Source organism: Microcebus murinus, chromosome 4, assembly GCF_040939455.1.
Source record: "Microcebus murinus isolate Inina chromosome 4, M.murinus_Inina_mat1.0, whole genome shotgun sequence".
Lineage (NCBI taxonomy): Eukaryota > Metazoa > Chordata > Mammalia > Primates > Cheirogaleidae > Microcebus > Microcebus murinus.
In genome coordinates, this window is record NC_134107.1 from 69942091 (window position 1) to 69959466 (window position 17376).

The 17376-nt window shown below is 35.9% G+C and overlaps 1 protein-coding gene across 2 annotated transcripts in view; it reads left to right on the top strand.

The window, feature by feature from the left end:
* The first annotated feature begins 828 nt into the window (after window positions 1-828).
* EED (embryonic ectoderm development) overlaps window positions 829-17376 on the top strand; it is a 33068-nt gene continuing 16520 nt past the window's right edge. Inside the window, exons 1-6 of one of the 2 annotated variants that reach the window (XM_076002404.1) lie at window positions 829-1429; window positions 6238-6390; window positions 8064-8156; window positions 11589-11654; window positions 13125-13250; window positions 13921-14002. In XM_076002404.1, the coding sequence (XP_075858519.1) occupies window positions 1316-1429; window positions 6238-6390; window positions 8064-8156; window positions 11589-11654; window positions 13125-13250; window positions 13921-14002 (634 nt within the window). In that variant the 5' untranslated portion in view covers window positions 829-1315. The remainder of the gene's footprint in view (window positions 1430-6237; window positions 6391-8063; window positions 8157-11588; window positions 11655-13124; window positions 13251-13920; window positions 14003-17376) is intronic. The other variant, XM_076002405.1, reaches the window with a different exon arrangement.

Sequence of the window (17376 nt, forward strand, 5' to 3'; positions counted from 1 at the left end):
TTGCCATCATTTGCCTTTTCTTGCTGCTCATTCAAATATATGGTTTAATGACCCATCCAAGTCCACATGGATCACCAATGCATTTGTTACCTATCAAGAGCACAGATATAATAACACAGAAAATTATTTTGGTGAAGTGTTTTGTTGTCCTCTCCTAAAATTGTCGTTGTAACAGATGTGCAAAAAAAATTGTCCTCCGGTTAAGTCTCACAGCCTCATTCATAGTTGGAGATGAACATGATTTATAGGCCTTGGTAGTGTTCAGGGCCTTAATACTCCTTCAGCGGTTAAAAAGAGCACTTCTGCTGAAACTCATTGGAGTCTAGAATCATATAATTTTAGGATATTTCTATTTAAACCTTAAATATTGGCACCAACTAGATAATCACTCATTTAAATAGATATTCAACAGAATAAATATTCGACAAGAATTTAGGGCGGGATCAGAGACTATAATTTCGTAGCGCTTTGAAATCCATCCCGGGTTACCAAAACCCAGTCTAAGACTACCCGGTTCAGCAAACAAGAATTTGGAAAGAGGAGGAGCTTGGAGGAGGCGGGTCCCGACTACCCTGCGCGAGAATACGCCTCGGCGCATGCGCATCTCCTGCTGGGTACTTTCCATTTGCTAGATGGGGGAGGCAAGTGGAACGCAGTGTACATTTTTTGGATCTCCATCCTCAAACAAGAGTTAGGTTATGAGTAGTTCCCTGGATAATTGAGAGCATTATCCACCAAGTTCAAGATTAAGAACATCTGGCATAAACAGTTAAAGCAAGAAGTGACTTCTCGTATCTTCCCCCGGCCCCTGGGACATGGGTGGTCTAGTCCATTCCACAGACTTTCGCTCCCTAGCAGCGGGTCGGAGATCGAAGGATTGGGCCAATTGCGGCTGAAACGTCTTTGGAAGGAGAAAGGGGGTGAGGGAGCATCCCTTTGAGTTCCGCCTCTTCTTTTGGAGGCGGTGGTGGGGAAGGGAGACAAACGAAATACTGCCCTCTTAAGCCCGCGGATCGTACAACTCGCAGCAAACTGCCGGGAGGGCGGCGGGAAAAGGGCAAGACGGGAGCAGGGAAAGGGAAGGAGCCAGGAAGCCGCGCGGAAGGGCGCGCGTGCGCGCCCCTTTTTCAGCAGTGTGGCGGGGTCGCACGCACGCCCGCCTCGGCGGCTGGGCGCAATTTGCGACAGTGGGGGGAGCGGCGGAGGTGGCGGCGGCAGCGGCAACTTTGCGGCAAGCTCTGGCCGGGCTTGCTTGACGGCGGTGTGGCGGAGGCCCCGCCCGAGGCGGCAGGAACCTGGAGGGAGGCGGAGGAATATGTCCGAGAGGGAAGTGTCGACAGCGCCGGCGGGAACAGACATGCCTGCAGCCAAGAAGCAGAAGCTGAGCAGCGACGAGAACAGCAACCCGGACCTCTCTGGAGACGAGAATGTGAGTGCAGTTCCTAACAGCCGCGGGACTCTGGAGTGGAACTTTTAGGTGCTTTTGAAACTGCAGGCGCGGGGGCGGGCGGGCGGCTATGGGGGAGGGAGAGGTGTCACTCTCTGCTCGGGGAAAACGCGGGCGTGCGGGAGAAAATCGAACTTGTCGTTTGGGGGATGTTGAGCAGGGGCCGAGAGCAAGTAGAAACTTGGCGAAGGAGAGTGGGTTAGGTGGTTGCGTGGGTCTGGGAGGTCTGCTCTGAAATCCTTTTGCATGTGATGGGCGAGCGTTCGAGCCTTTGGGACATTTAGCGGATCTTAGATTCCAGTAGTTTAAAAGGCATGTTAGAGATTTTTCTAAGAAAGTTGGGCAGAGTTTGTTAGGGACCCTATTGAAAGAGTTTAGTGGTTGTGTCATTCTTAGACCCCTAGGGAATCTTCAGGATCGAAAGCGTAGATCTTAGATTTGCGGAGTTTGGGAGACTTTATTAAAGGGGGTTTGTGTGTGCTTCCGTTGTTATCAGTGGAGATTGCCTTTTCTACGGGAGCAGCAGAATTGAGAGGGTCGTGTTCTGATTTGGAGGGGAGCCACCTTTAAGGGAGGAATGAGAGAGGACGGTTTCTCGTTTGAAAGTTTTTGCTTAAGGTAAAGGGGGATGGCCTGGAGGATTTCAGGCAACGGTGGTAAAGGCATATATATATAGTAAGTGTGGGCTCGTGGCTTTGGCAAGTGTAAGGTGTTTTGGAATCAGATTTTTTTTTTAAAGCTCTGAAATGGATATTGGTAATCATTTCGCCCCAACAGTTAACCCAGTTGTGTTTAAGTGACCCGTTCGCAATAGCCGAATAACTTTTCAGTTTCGCGTTTTATTGATAATCCAGTAAGGTCAGCGAAATGTCTTGACAATTTTTTCAAAGATATTACACCAAAACGTGAACCCGCTTCACATGATAAATGGCAACAACTTCTGAACATCTTCTTAAAATCTTTTAGAAGAGTGGTGAAGTTTCATTTTCTCAATTTGGCTAGTTTTAGGAATAAATGCTATATCTTCCTAAATTCTACATCATGAACACTGAAGCATATATATAGCATGGTGTCATAATCAAGATTTTCACTGAAAAGATGGGAAATGATTCTTTTTGCAGAGAGAAGAAAGGTATTTTGGGGATTATCAGTTTGTGGGATCTCAGACTTGAAATTTCAGGAAATCGTGGGTGTTAATGTTACTTTAACCTTATCTTTTTCCTGTTTGTGCTCCCCAATCTCACTATATATTGGGACCTAACATTTTGGGGCCCTCTTCATTCCAGTCCTTGGAGGCTTTATTTTTGCATTTTCTTAAATTTCTCTAGGCAGATTAGAGTATTAATTAAGAGCACAGATAGCGGTATTTACTTCATGGGGTATTTGTGATGAATATATGAGTGAATATAGGTAAAATGCTTAGAAGAGTATCTGCCCCATACAATACTGTACACAAGTTAATTATTTATAATAACTACTTATTTTTCGATTACATAGAATATAGTTATGTTTCTGGCACCTACATACTTAATAATCAGGGATAATGAAAATGTCAAACCTGTTTCGATGAGGAAAATTTAAGGGGACAAAATAAATTGAAAGATCATTTTCTTTTTGCAGATCCTTAAAAGGGAATATATTCTTTGGTGCAATTTTAAAGCTATTCAGAACCAAATGTTTGGATTAGTCTTTGTTTTGGTTAATTGTGTGCGTGCCTTGGAAGCCTTAATCCTGTGGAGGCTTCTCAGAATAACATTTTTAAATGTATGAAATACAGAATATAAGGTTACAAACAAAATCAATCATAAAATTGTGTATATTTTTTGGACATACAGTTTTTCGAGATTTGGGGCAACTACAATATAATGTGAAAGTACCTGATTTCCATTGGTGACAAAGTTACAACTCCTGTAATATTAGCATGAATTATAGTTACCTGAATTATAATAGAAGGAAGTACTAAATTTCAGTTAAAGGTGGTGAAAATTAAGATGTAGGTATCACCCCCCCACCCCCCCACCCCCCATTGGAGTTGGCAGGCCCTCTAAATTCCGTCCAAGTATCCTTGATCTAGGACTTAGGTCAGGAGAGGCAGTAGGGAAAGGGAATAGAGAACATTGTATAAAAATGAGTTCAGAAAAAACAAACAAGGGCAATAGTTTTGCTCTTGAGAGAGCTGAATATTGACAAAAGGCCAAAAGCAGACAGGAGGAAGAATGTGTTTTCTAGTTGGACTTAAGGTAACCTGAACATTTACTATTGTTAAAGTAAGTAAAAGAATTAAAAGGACACATTTTAAATTTATTGTATATGTTGTCTGCCATTTTATCAAACTTCGTGGAAGAGTAGTAATGGTTGGGTTGGTAGTAAGATGAGAGGGCTGAATCTGGAGACTTCTTTTTGCTTAAGTAATCTGTGGCAAGATTAAGGACAAATTTCTGTCTTTGTATCTGTTTCTTTGTTGAGCAAATTAAGAGGTAGTGCCGTATTTGTTGCACAGTATCATTTTGTACTTTGAGGAGGGGGGTAGAGTGGAAGTCAGTCTGTACATACATTAGACACTTAGCAAGGACTTGATTTTGATTTAAAGATAAAATGAAAACATTGTGACTGTATTACATTTCCATTTGATTCCATCTTGATTTGCCTTTGGAAGACATGGGTAAATTAAGTAGTCAGAAGTAAAATATGCAGTGTGCCCTATTGACAGTGTTTTGTGTGGCCTGTTGATTGGCAGCTCATTGTTTAGCCAGAATGTAAAGAAGCTGGTATAGAAATGTCTCATAGTTTCATTATTTCATTTCTCTAGTGTCAAAAGATAATTTTTCAGAAAAAGGTAAGTGACCACGTGTTAAAATTTTTGTTTTACTCATCTGAGGAAACTAGGCAAATGTTACATAGTAACTTGTTAACCAGAAAAGTCAAAACAGTACAAATTTATATGGAATAAAGGAATATAGAAATGAATTGCAAACGGAGACAAAAACTTTTTTTTCCATTGAGTGGGAAGGAAGACATTTTGAACCTCTACTGTGGAGACAAAATCTGTGCAGTCTATCAGTTACCTAGAATTTAAAGACTTAAGGACCCCGCGGTGGCTCATGCCCATAATCCTAGCACTCTGGGAGGCCGAGGTGGGAGGATCGCTCAAGCTCAGGAGTTCGAAACCAGCTGAGCAAGAGCGAGACCCCGTCTCTACTATAAATAGAAAGAAATTAATTGGCAAACTAAAACATATATAGAAAAAATTAGCTGGGCATAGTGGCGCATGCTTGTAGTCCCAGCTACTCGGGAGGCTGAGGCAAGAGGATTGCTTGAGCCCAGGAGTTTGAGGTTGCTGTGAGCTAGGCTGATGCCACAGCACTCTAGCCTGGGTAACAGAGTAAGACTGTCTCAATAAATAAATAAAGCCCTATAATCTGAATACTTGGAAGGGTGTCCTATAGATAATATAAGTATGACTGAAAGGGGGGGGAGAGAGAGAGATAAAAATTTCACATTTTCTATTTCTATAAAGATAATTACATTTACATTAAATTGCAATTCAAATATTTGTTGAATACCTGCTTTGTGCAGCCTATCCACTTCATATTTTTGATACTTCATAATCAGTATGTTTTGGATAGTGTACTTTAAAAAAAAAAAGCATTTCATTTGGAAACATTTGAAGTTTTGAAAACACCCAGAATTGTGTAATGCCATATTGTTTTTAAGTGAATTAATATGACTTTTTATACTTATTTTGACACTCTAGTTAATTTTTACCTTTCTGTAATATAAAACCAATTTTAGGAAGCAGTAATTTAGAAATAGCCCCTAAAGCAGTGTTTCCTACACTGTGTTCTAACACATGTTATTAGGTATTTCATGAAAAAAAGGCTTCCTCTGGAATGAATTTCAGAACTACTGCCCTAAGATCATAGATTTAAATAAATCTTTTATTCCAAAGAAGACATTGGAATCTGTAATCAAAGGAGGCAGTGAAATCTTCTGAGATTAGAGGGCCATTAATATGCCTTCTGGACTGGAGATAAGGTATAAGGAGAATTTTCAAGGTTTCTTGCAGTCATCTCTGTATTTGAAAGTATTTAACTATGGAGTGTCTCTAGAGTTCTAATATATGAGTATTATTATTCCTTTAGAACTGTGAGGCAGATTTCACTTGTAAATAGCATAGAATATGCTTTTAAAACTTTAAAAAAATTCTAAATGGTTTGTGTTATAAATAAGCAGAATTTGAATAACAGGATTTTTAAAAACTGTATCTAAAGGAGGAAACATTAACACTCCTGCTTCAAATGGCTACCTGCCTAACTCCTTGTGCTTCAGGCTGAGCAATAGTCAAATAAATTATGAAGACATGTACATCAGTCACATATAGAAGTCACAGCTTTGAGTTTGAATTCTAGCAACCTCTGCCAGCAACCAGTTAGGCTATCTCAACAATACTCCGTTATTTAACAATACCTTCTGTGAAAAGCTGTAAAGATTAAATGATCCAGTGTATTAAAGTGACTGGCACAGACCAAGGCCTTATTAAGACAATATTACTCTTCTATTATCATTCCCATTAGTATTTTGTTTTCATTTTTGCTGAAATATAAAATATCTACAAAAATTCTAATTCGTAGCTGGATTACTTTTTATCCTTATTTGGAGGCAAAAAATAGTTTTTCCATTTCTTGCAGAAATTGTTTTAGGTCATTCCACATCTTCCCAGTACAAAGTTAATTTGCTGCTGAATACAGTATTGCTGTTTCATGTAATTTTCCCTAATTTACTGCTTACAGGATGATGCTGTCAGTATAGAAAGTGGTACAAACACTGAACGCCCTGATACACCTACAAACACGCCAAATGCACCTGGAAGGAAAAGTTGGGGAAAGGGAAAATGGAAGTCAAAGAAATGCAAATATTCTTTCAAATGTGTAAATAGTCTCAAGGTATGTGCAGAAAGATCCTGTGGGCTTCTTTCTCAGTGGCACACATTTTATAGTCAAGATACTCTGTCAAGTTTTATTTTAAAGTTACAGTGTTCTGAAGGGTTTTTTTTTTTTTTTGGTAGTTCAGACTGTATTTAGTATAGTCCATCTATGTTTAGTTTTTTCGGTTTTGATTTTTGTTTTAATTTAAATGTGTGACACTGAGTATTACAGACTGTTTTTACTTTATTGTTTGTATTCAAGTAAAAGGTTTTAGGAAATGTTACTCTTCTTAAGCCACTTCTGGCACCAGTTATTAAAAAGAACTGAGTGTCACCTGTTGACTTTTGAGTCAGTATAAACTGAAACAGATGTCTTACTTTGTACAGTTTTTAAAATTTAACTTTTATCCTTTATTTTATTTGTAATTGTTTTTGAAGAAAAAGGTATAAAATTTTAAAAACTTTTGAATATTCAGTATTTGGGAAAAGGGGTTTATTGTTTATTTATTTAAATTACTGTATCCTTAGTAGTATTTCTATTTACTTTATACAAAGGATTATTGATGTTCAAGATGTTTTCTTCTCTGCCTTGTTTTTTAAATTCGGGGTTATTTTTTCTATATAAGGGAAAACATATATTACATTATCTCATATATATGTAAGTTAAAATATTTTCTAAATATCTAAATATGCTTTTTGGTAAAGTCTTGGGAAAGTATAAGAAGTCATGACTATATGACATTTTCCAATATAGCCAAAATGCAGTGCTCAATGTGTCAAATTATATCCCTATGAAAGGAGAGAAATGAATCTCAGCATATTAAAAAAATGTGGTGTCCATTATAGTTTGATGTTATTGTTTATTTGTATTAACCTGCTACTTTTAGGTATTAATAGATGTTTTTAAGTGCCATCTTAGTATGTCAAAAGCTTGAATCTGTGGCTTTTCAAGTGATAAGAAAATGAAAGTTGTTACTTTAAAAGTGAATACAGTGTCTTAAAGTGAAAAGTTAGTGTTAAATGCCAGGAGATTGCCAGTAAAATCCTAAAGCTGAAAAATAACTTTGTGAGCAAAAGTAAATAATTTTTTTGCATGTATCTCCTTATAGTCTCCAGTTATTGTGAGGTTACAGTCCATTCTCTACCACCCCTACCACCACTATTCAAGTGTTCTTGTTTACTATATAATTTCTTGGGATATTTTTCTTTTAAGACCCAAATTTAAGGTTATTTAAAATTGTTTATATAGGACTAACAGAAAGCAATGATTTGAGTGGCATCTGATATACATCACTTTACAAGGGAAAAACTGAGCCCAATAAAATGACCTCTTTAAGGCCATTTGTTAGTTTCCTATTTCAGAAAAATAAATTGTGTTCTTATGGCCCAAGAGGTTAAAGGTGTCTACCAGAATTATCCAGTTTATTATGATTTAGAAGAATATTATTGAGTTTGAGTATAAAAGGCAAATATCAAAGTATTTTCATAGGTAAGTAGTTAATCTAACCTGTGATTTAAACTTCTAATTGTTTTCAAACTTTATCATACACAATATTATAAAATGTTAACCCTAGTGATACACAAAATAATGAATTACTTTTTGGAAAAAATTAGAAGGAGCAAAGTTAGTTTACTACCACTTTTTAGTTTCTAAGATACTTTAATTTTTCTTATTTCATGATTATTTTATAGGAAGATCATAACCAACCATTGTTTGGAGTTCAGTTTAACTGGCACAGTAAAGAAGGAGATCCATTAGTATTTGCAACTGTTGGAAGCAACAGAGTGAGTGTTAAGGGGTCTGTTTGGTATTTGGCTTGATTATTGGATCTTGTGTTAATGTAATATTGAAATGGAATGATTTCACAGTAGATTTTGGTATAGCTGATTTAACAATATGATTGTGTAAGAGTGAAGCTTTCTAGAAATTGACAAGTTAAAACAAGTATTATGACTGAAAATACATCTTAATATATTATTTCCAACTCATGAAACAGGTTTTATACTTGTGTTTGTCTTCATAAATATTTTGAGTGGTTGAAAGAATTGACTTTCCTCTTTTTTTGAAATGATTTTGTTATTTGTTCAAGTAGGATAAGAAGTCTGATTTTTAAAAACAACATTATTAGAAATGTTTTAATTATTTGCAATAAGCATTTGAGTTTGTTTTTTAAGGAAGCCAAAAACTATTTTGAATCAAGAGTGATGGGTAGAAGGAGTCATGCTGGCACATTTTCACATAAACGATTATTTAACTTTTTGTTAAACCTGAGGCTGAACTGGAGGATTGCTAAGATTTATTTATTCGTTCCATTCACTTCTAAATGTGTGGAGAACAGGAAGATTTCCTAGTGCTTTCCAGGGAGTTTTCAAGAGTTTTCTGCTAAAGTTGAAATCATCTCTGGAAAAAATTGTCCTCTTAAGTCTTTGTAAGCTAATACCTGGTTATTTTTTAATACGGTACTAGGTTGGAATGGCTGGATACTGTAGGAAAAAAATGCTGTACTAGGAATTAGGAGGGATAGCATAGAAATAGGTTGGTGTACTCAGAAAAAAAATATGAAGCAAATAGATTAATTGGATGTGGGTTGACCACAAAAGTCACTTTCTCTGTCCTTAGCCCAAAGAGGGAAGAGAGGTGAATCTGAGAGATGTTCCATAAGTGATTTTAATTGAGTAAAATACAATTTTATGCTTCTTTAGTAATTGTGGTAAGATTCTTAGAGAAATAAAACAGCATGGTTTTTTAATGCTCACTACTTGTTTCCTATATTTGTTTCTGTTTCTTAGTATTGGTATTCTTCCATTCTCAATCAAAATTAACTGGATAGCAGGGTAGTTGTCAATTTAGTATTTTTCAAATGTCAGCATATTTTCAAGGATTTTTTCCCCCCCAGTTTTCTAAAGTTTGAGAATCATTGTAACACATACCCATCTGTTCTGGGCTAGATACTTCCTTATTCATGTTTTCTAAAATGTAAAATTTGGCTTTCGGTAGTTTTTTCCTGAGCACTCCTTAAAGAATGTTTTGATGGCATTTAAATCTCTGGTGCTTTTACTATTTGAGAAAGTCATTGAAATTCTAAATATTTGAAAGTTACCACTAGAAGTTGATAACATGGGATAACAGCTTTTTTGTTAGTGTTCAGCCAAATGTAAGTTGTGCGATAACTAGCCTGCATATAGTTGTTTAGTTCCTAAATTCTTTAAAAACAATTCAGAGGAGAAGTTATGTGGTTTCAAGAAAAGATTATAGTTATTTTTTTCCTAGTTGGTTACATAGCCCATTAATTAAATTTGAATCCACTTTTAAGACATCTTATAATCTTATGAACTTTATAAGAGTTAACTTAATTTTTATATTCTTTAAAAAAAAAATTGTCATTTATTTATTTATTTTTTTGAGGCAGAGTCTCACTTTGTTGCCCAGGCTAGAGTGAGTGCCATGGTGTCAGCCTAGCTCACAGCAACCTCAAACTCCTGGGCCTGGACAAAATTTGCCTTTTATATATCTATTTAAAATTTCCTTTTTTTACTTTCTCAGTCTGCAGAAAGCTTAAGATTTAATTTTACATAAACCATTATAATCATATAAGCCTAAGATTATAATACTTGGCTATAATATTAATAGTACCAGAATTGGTATATTTTGTGCTTCAGTATGCTTATTGCAGTGTTCTAGGCTTTCAAAAAAAATTTCCTCATTCTCATTTAAGATGACATTATGGCTGGGTGCGGTGGCTCACACCTGTATATCCTAGCACTCTGGGAGGCCAAGGCGGGAGGATCGCTCTAGTTCAGGAGTTCGAAACCAGCCTGAGCAAGAGCGAGACCCATCTCTACTAAAGATATAAAGAAATTAGCTGGACAACTAAAAATATATAGAAAAAATTAGCCGAGCATGGTGGTGTATGCCTGTAGTCCCAGCTACTCAGGAGGCTGAGGCAGAAAGATTTCTTGAGTCCAGGAGTTTGAGGTTGCTATGAGCTAGGCTGATGCCACGGCACTCTAGCCCAGACAACAGAGTGAGACTGTGTCTCAAAAATAAAAAAACAAGAGGACATTAAAGGCTGTTATATAGTTTATTGAATTATAAATAGTCCTACTTTTAGGCTTTTTTTAAAAAGAAGAAAGGGGAAACGTAATTGTCTCCTAAGACATAACCTAGTTAGCAGTGATATAAAGAATATCTTTTATTTTTTTTATTTTAATTTTTTTTTTTGAGACAGAGTCTCGCTTTGTTGCCCAGGCTAGAGTGAGTTCCATGGCATCAGTCTAGCTCACAGCAACCTCAAACTCTTGGGCTTAAGCAATCCTACTGCCTCAGCCTCCCAAGTAGCTGGGACTACAGGCATGCGCCACCATGCCTGGCTAATTTTTTTTCTATATATTAGCTGGCCAATTAATTTCTTTCTATTTATAGTAGAGACGAGATCTCGCTCTTGCTTAGGCTGGTTTCGAACTCCTGACCTTGAGCAATCCACCCGCCTCGGCCTCCCAGAGTGTTAGGATTACAGGCGTGAGTCACTGCACGCGGCCAAGAATATCTTTTAAAACATTAATGTAGAGATTATATTATGAATTAATAGACTGTGATGATATACAAGATCCTCATAGAGTTCTTATATACTGTTATAAAATATTAATAGGTGTTTCTAATGTGACTAAGCTATCAGAAAAATAGAAAGAAATTTATAAAAGTTTAGTATTACAAAATTTCATATAGTGTGTATATTTTAAATTTTATAATATGTGACAAATGAAAAAGGCCACCATACTTAGAAAGTTAATATTTGAGTAATTGTACCTATGAAAAAAATTCATTATTAGGCAAATTGTAGGCTTTCTTATAGGTAACTAATATGTAAATGCTCTAAAACTACCCAGAGAATTTTATTGTGAATTTAAAGGACGATAAACCACAATTACTTTGGGGTATTCAGCTTTATTCACTTTGAAGAGTTGGTCCAATTATGTGGATGAAATGTAAATTTAAAAGATTAGAAGCAAAAACAATTATTATTACATTATTTAATATACTCTGGATATTATGTAAAACATTTGGCTTTGTAATGGCTTTCTTAAGCTTAAAGGAACTTTAAAGGCAATAGTTTCTGTAGTATATTTAAGATATAATTGTGACTAAAATATGTTTAAAAGTTGAAGAAGGTATGTTTCTCTACTTAATGAAATGTACTGTATTTTTGTTTTCGTTAGGTTACCTTATATGAATGTCATTCACAAGGTGAAATCCGGTTGTTGCAATCTTATGTGGATGCTGATGTATCCTTTCCTGGATTTTTAATATCTTTGGTCAAAGAAATGTATTTTCAATAAGTACCCTAAAACTTTCCTAAATTAATTTCCTAAGATTATTGTCCTTCTTACACTTTAACCAGTGCTGTTTTTTCACTATCACTGTCACCTAAGATCTTCACTATTACTGTCACTATTACCTAAGAGAATCCTGGGATTTAGTTTTCCTGATCCTTAGAAATTCATTGTGGGGTGGGTGTGTTGAGTAGGTGCAGATGGCTGGAGATAGGAGCATTAGAAATCCAATAATAAAAAATAGTAGTAGAGATTAGCTAAAACCCTCTGTTTCTTTGACCTTGTCTAGAAGTTATCATTTCTGTGTAGTTATTTTATATAATGATGAACTTGGATTGATCAGAAGCTGTGACTGACAATCATTCCAAGTATTTTTGATCAACAAAGTTTAGGGAGAGAAAAATAAGTGTGCAGCTTATGAAGTAAAATATTACAAAATGTGGGTTCATAAAGAAAAGGAAAAATTTGAAAAGCCAAAGGGTTACCTTTGCTAACAGTAAAAAAGCTAGGCGATGTTTCTTCCAGATCTGTTCGAAAAACCTAGCAAACAGGACAAGGCAAGGACGTTCAGCTCGGTCTTCTTTAGAAGATAAGGAAAGATGTGAGCTCCCACAGGAAAAGATGGAAAATTAAATGGTTATTCATTTTTATTTAGATATTCATAGTGAGAAGTATCAGGATAAAGCAGAGGACAGCTAACTACTGCCTACAGGGCTGGCCACCTGTTTTGTAAATAAAGTTTTATCATATGTTTATATATTGCCTGTGACAGAGTTGAGTAGTTGTACAAACAGCAAAATAGTAAACAAAATTTGAGTGTAGGGACTATGATATTGTTTGATCATTTGGTATGGATTTTAGAAAAACCTAAAATTGTATAATTGGTTGTATAAAGAAAAATGAGAACTTTTTACATCAAAAAATTCAGCTGCTGGGCGCGGTGACTCACACCTGTAACCCTAGCTCTCTGGGAGGCCAAGGTGGGAGGATCGCTCAAGGTCCGGAGTTCAAGACCAGCCTGAGCAAGAGTGAGACCCTCTCTCTACTAAAAATAGAAAGAAATTAGCTGGACAACTGAAAATATATAGAAAAAATTAGCTGGGCATGGTGGCGCATGCCTATAGTCCCAGCTACTCAGGAGGCTGAGGCAGGAGGATCGCTTGAGCCCAGGAGTTTGAGGTTGCTGTGAGCTAGGCGGATGCCATGGCACTCCAGCCTCGAGCAGCAGAGTGAGACTCTGTCTCAAAAAAAATTAATAATAAAAAAAAAAAATTTAGTGATTGTTTGTAGGTTTCCTTGTAATGTCATTTTTAAAAAGTTTTAAGAAATTTTTCCTTAGATCCAGGGACAGCTTGGAATGTGTGTTGTAATCATGTTTATTTTTCAAAAATAAATTATATTTCCTTAACTGGCATTTATTAGGCTGATGAAAACTTTTACACTTGTGCTTGGACCTATGATAGCAATACAAGCCATCCTCTGCTGGCTGTAGCTGGATCCAGAGGCATAATTAGGATAATTAATCCTATAACAATGCAGTGTATAAAGGTGGGTTTTCTCATTAAATTATAGATCTGCTTCTTTTGAATGCACACCTGTGAAAACATGTCATCTTAAACTTTAATGGAATCAATGACTGTAAAATGTGTGATTTGACTTGTAGTTTGCTTGTTGCTTTCTTTAGACAAGATTTTGGAGACCTTTGTCACATTTGGGTAATGTAAATTAAGGAAAAATGGGAAAATGTTAATGTTTGCAATGTTTTCTTTTAAAATCATTTCCCTCCTTCTCCCTTGCCTTGCTTTGAGAGAATCTCAATGAAAAATAACAGAAGAGTGAGTCTGTTTTTCCAAGATACCCAGACCTTGGGGTAGAGGCTGTACAGTCAAGGGAACATAAGGGAAAGCCTAGGAAATTGATATGAAGACAAAATTTTACAAATCACTTTAATTGGCTGGTTTTAGCCCTGGGGACACAGTAGCATCACCTGATGATCTTTTAAGCCCTACATATAGCTGAGCCTGTACTAATCCAATCCATTCAGAATAGCTGCAGTGGACTTTAGCATCTTTTATTTCTTTTTACTTCAAGTTTGTTGGGTGATATATGCAGCCAAGGTTGAGAGTCACTGCTTTAAGTGGAAATATTCATTCTCCAAAGATTTATGAAACAATTGATTTTGAGGTATGAAACTTGAAGTGTTCTAAATTTATTGTAGCACTATGTTGGCCATGGAAATGCTATCAATGAGCTGAAATTCCACCCAAGAGATCCAAATCTTCTCCTGTCAGTAAGTAAAGGTAAGAGAAGCAAATGTTTCTTTAGTTTGCGGAAGTTGTCAGAATTAAAATGGAGTCACTGATATTAGGCAAATTCTGAAAAGTAGAATGAGGAAAAGCCATGAAGAGAGAGTTCTCATACTTGTATGCCTAAAAAGAAAAACTATCACAGAAGACTACAAAAACCACAACCTTGCACAAAAGCCATTATAACCTTACACACAAAAAATACTTCCTTAAGGACATCTGCCTCATAACTTGCTTGTTCAGTCTTGGACCAGCATCCCCATGTTACTGATCTTTGTAGCCACAGATAATTATTTCAAAACAATTATGTAATCTTCATTTTCTTTCTTTAAGAACCTTTGTTTTCCTTTACCTCTGTAAATACACACATAGTTGACTCTAGAATGCATATTCCCATAGCAATGCTTTATTCCCAAATAATATCTTTTCAGAGCCTCTCTGTTATTTAGATCAGCAAGTCCTTTTTATTTGGGAATAATTCTTTAAGGAACAACTAGTGTTCTAAGGAAAAAAGCCAAATTAAAAAAAAAATTAATAGCAGTAAATTTTAGCAGAAAAATGTCAGGCTGTATTAGCATCTTCAAAACAAGAATTGGGGAAAGGGACCATGAAATATACTTATGTCTGTTAACAGCAGACCCAAGTAAAATAATAGGTGCTGAGAATTAAGTATGGGTTACACTTCTTATTTGCCATGTTGTATTGTGATAGTTTTAGTACTTTATGCTCAACTGAATAATTGTTTTAAAGTTTTTTAAGACAATTTTGAAAATAATTGTACTGCTTACCATCACCCTGTTCCAATCATGTAATAAAAGATACTGCATATGAAAATCCATGTTGCTTTTTAATTAAAAAAAAAAAGTTTAAAAAGATTTCCTATAAAATTTGTTAAAATGCTAAGTTCTCTAGCATAAGCCCTTTGGAATATTTCTCATAAAGAGAAGGCATTGCGTTGCTCTTTATGCCTTTGCTGGCATTATAAATGTATTCTGAGTTTAGATGGATCTCTTAGTCGTTCTTAATCATTTCTGAGCTATCTGAAATGAGTTAGGTTCTTACTTCTGCATTCTGTTCTTGATTGCCTTTTCTCTTTGCATTTCTACTGTATTAACGTAGTGAAGTTTATCCTTTTCTTAGGCTTGTCAAACCTATAACCTCCCCTGCAATCTACTCAAAGGATGTCCTCAAATGGAAACTCTTACATGAAAATGTTTCATTGTCATTTTTCTGTAACTATCAGGCTTAAGTTTGAAAATCTCCACCTCTAGAAAGAACCTAATACTTTTTCTTGTCTCTTGATAACAGTGTTTTGGCTCAGATATTTCTGCACAAGTGAATAGGTCATAATGCCTCACTTGTTCTAATATCACAACTTTTAACCCTGGTCTTCTCCTATTGTGTCAACAGGGCATTTTTTAAAAAAATATCAAACAGCTTTTCAACATGAATAAGAATTTTGCTACAGATGATACCATCAAGAAAGTAAAAAGACGAGTTACAGAATAGGAGGAAAAACATTCATAAATCATATATCTAATAAAAGACTTGTATAAAGAACTCTTCAGCTCAATAATAAAGACAGCCCAATTAAAAAAATGGGCAAATATTCTGAATCGACATTTCTCCAAAGAAGATACATGGCTGATGAGCCCATGAAAAGATGTTCAACATATTAATTATAAGAAAAATACAAATCAAAATCACAGTGAGATACCACTTCACACTTACTTACGATGGCTGCTAATAAAAAATTCAGACAGGGCCAGGTACACTGGTTCACACCTGTAATCCCAGCACTTTGGGAGGCCTAGCTGGGAGGATTGCTAGAGGCCAGGAACTCAAGACCAGCCTAAGCAACATAGTGAGACCTCAGCTCTACAAAAAGTATTGAAAAATTAACTGGCATGGTGGTGCATACCTGTAGTCCTAGCTACTCAGGAGGCTGAGCCAGGAGGATCACTTGAGCCCATGAGATGAGGTTGCATTGATCATGCCACTGCACTGTTGACTGGGTTATAGAGCCAGATCAGACAGTGTTGACTAGGATGTGGAGAAATTGGAACCCCCCTCAAACATTGCTGGTGGAAATGTAAAACATAACTATTTTGAAAAACTGTGCAGTTCCTCAAATGCTAAATATAGAATTACCAATCCTAGGTGTATATATATACACATATATTTAATTCCTAGGGGGGTGTGTGTGTCTATCTCCAAGAGAAACAAAAACATGTCCACACAGAAACTTGTACACAGTTGGAATCAAGAAACTATTTTTACAGCAATCTTAATTTCTACTATTGACACATATATTACTGCCTCTTGGTGTTATTTATGTAGTATGTTAACATTCACATACAGTATGAACATTGTCGTACTTCAAGCTCTACATGACATTTCTTTTGCTGTACATTCTATTAATATTTAATAGAAAAGATTGCTCAAATTATAGTTATATAATTTTTATAAAAGATTGTCCTATAAAATTGTGTCATGATATGTAGTTTTCATATTTTGATCTTACTGTAGAAATCTTATAAATCTTTCAGTCTCCTTCAATTTGTTAATGTGAGTGTGGTAAAGGCAAAAGTTTGTATTGTTCTGTGGCATAGTATAAAATTATGTCAAATCCCTAAGTATTTATTTTCTTACCTCAAAAATATATTTCCATCAAATTAGGTTGTTATTTAAAGAAAATTATTTTAGGTAAATAAGCTTAAGAGTATTTTTAAGATGACACATATTTCTTATTTACTGATCTTACTGTGTTTTTCCATGTTAGTTTGCCATGAGAGGCTAAGAGTAAGCAAGAGATTGAACTTGCAGTCTCAAGCCCTTTTATAATCCATTCTTAAAAGTGGAGCCCTTTATTGAAACCTTAAAATCTGTACCCCCATTATATGCTGAAATAAAAAAAAAAAAAGTGGAGCCCTCATGACTTAAATACTTCCCATTAGCCAGTACATCTTAAAAGTTCTGTATTGGGGATTAAATTTCCAACACATGCATTTTGGAGGACACATTCAAACTATAGCATTCTTCTCCTAGCCCCCAAAATTCACACCCTCAGATACAAAATACATTGATTCCATCCAGTAACTCCAAAAGTCTTAATTTGTTCTAGTATCAACTCAAAAGTCCAAAGTCCAGGGTTTCATCTGTACCAGATATGAATGAGACTCAAGGCAGAATTCATCCTGAGGTAAATTCTCCTCCAGCTGTGATCCTGTTAAATCAAGTTATCTATCTACTTCTAAAGTATAGTGGTAGAATAGGCATAGGATACATATTCCCATTCCAAAAGGGAGAAATAGTCCCAAGTAAGTCCAAAATCCAACAGCAAACAACAGGAAATCTAAGGTACCAGA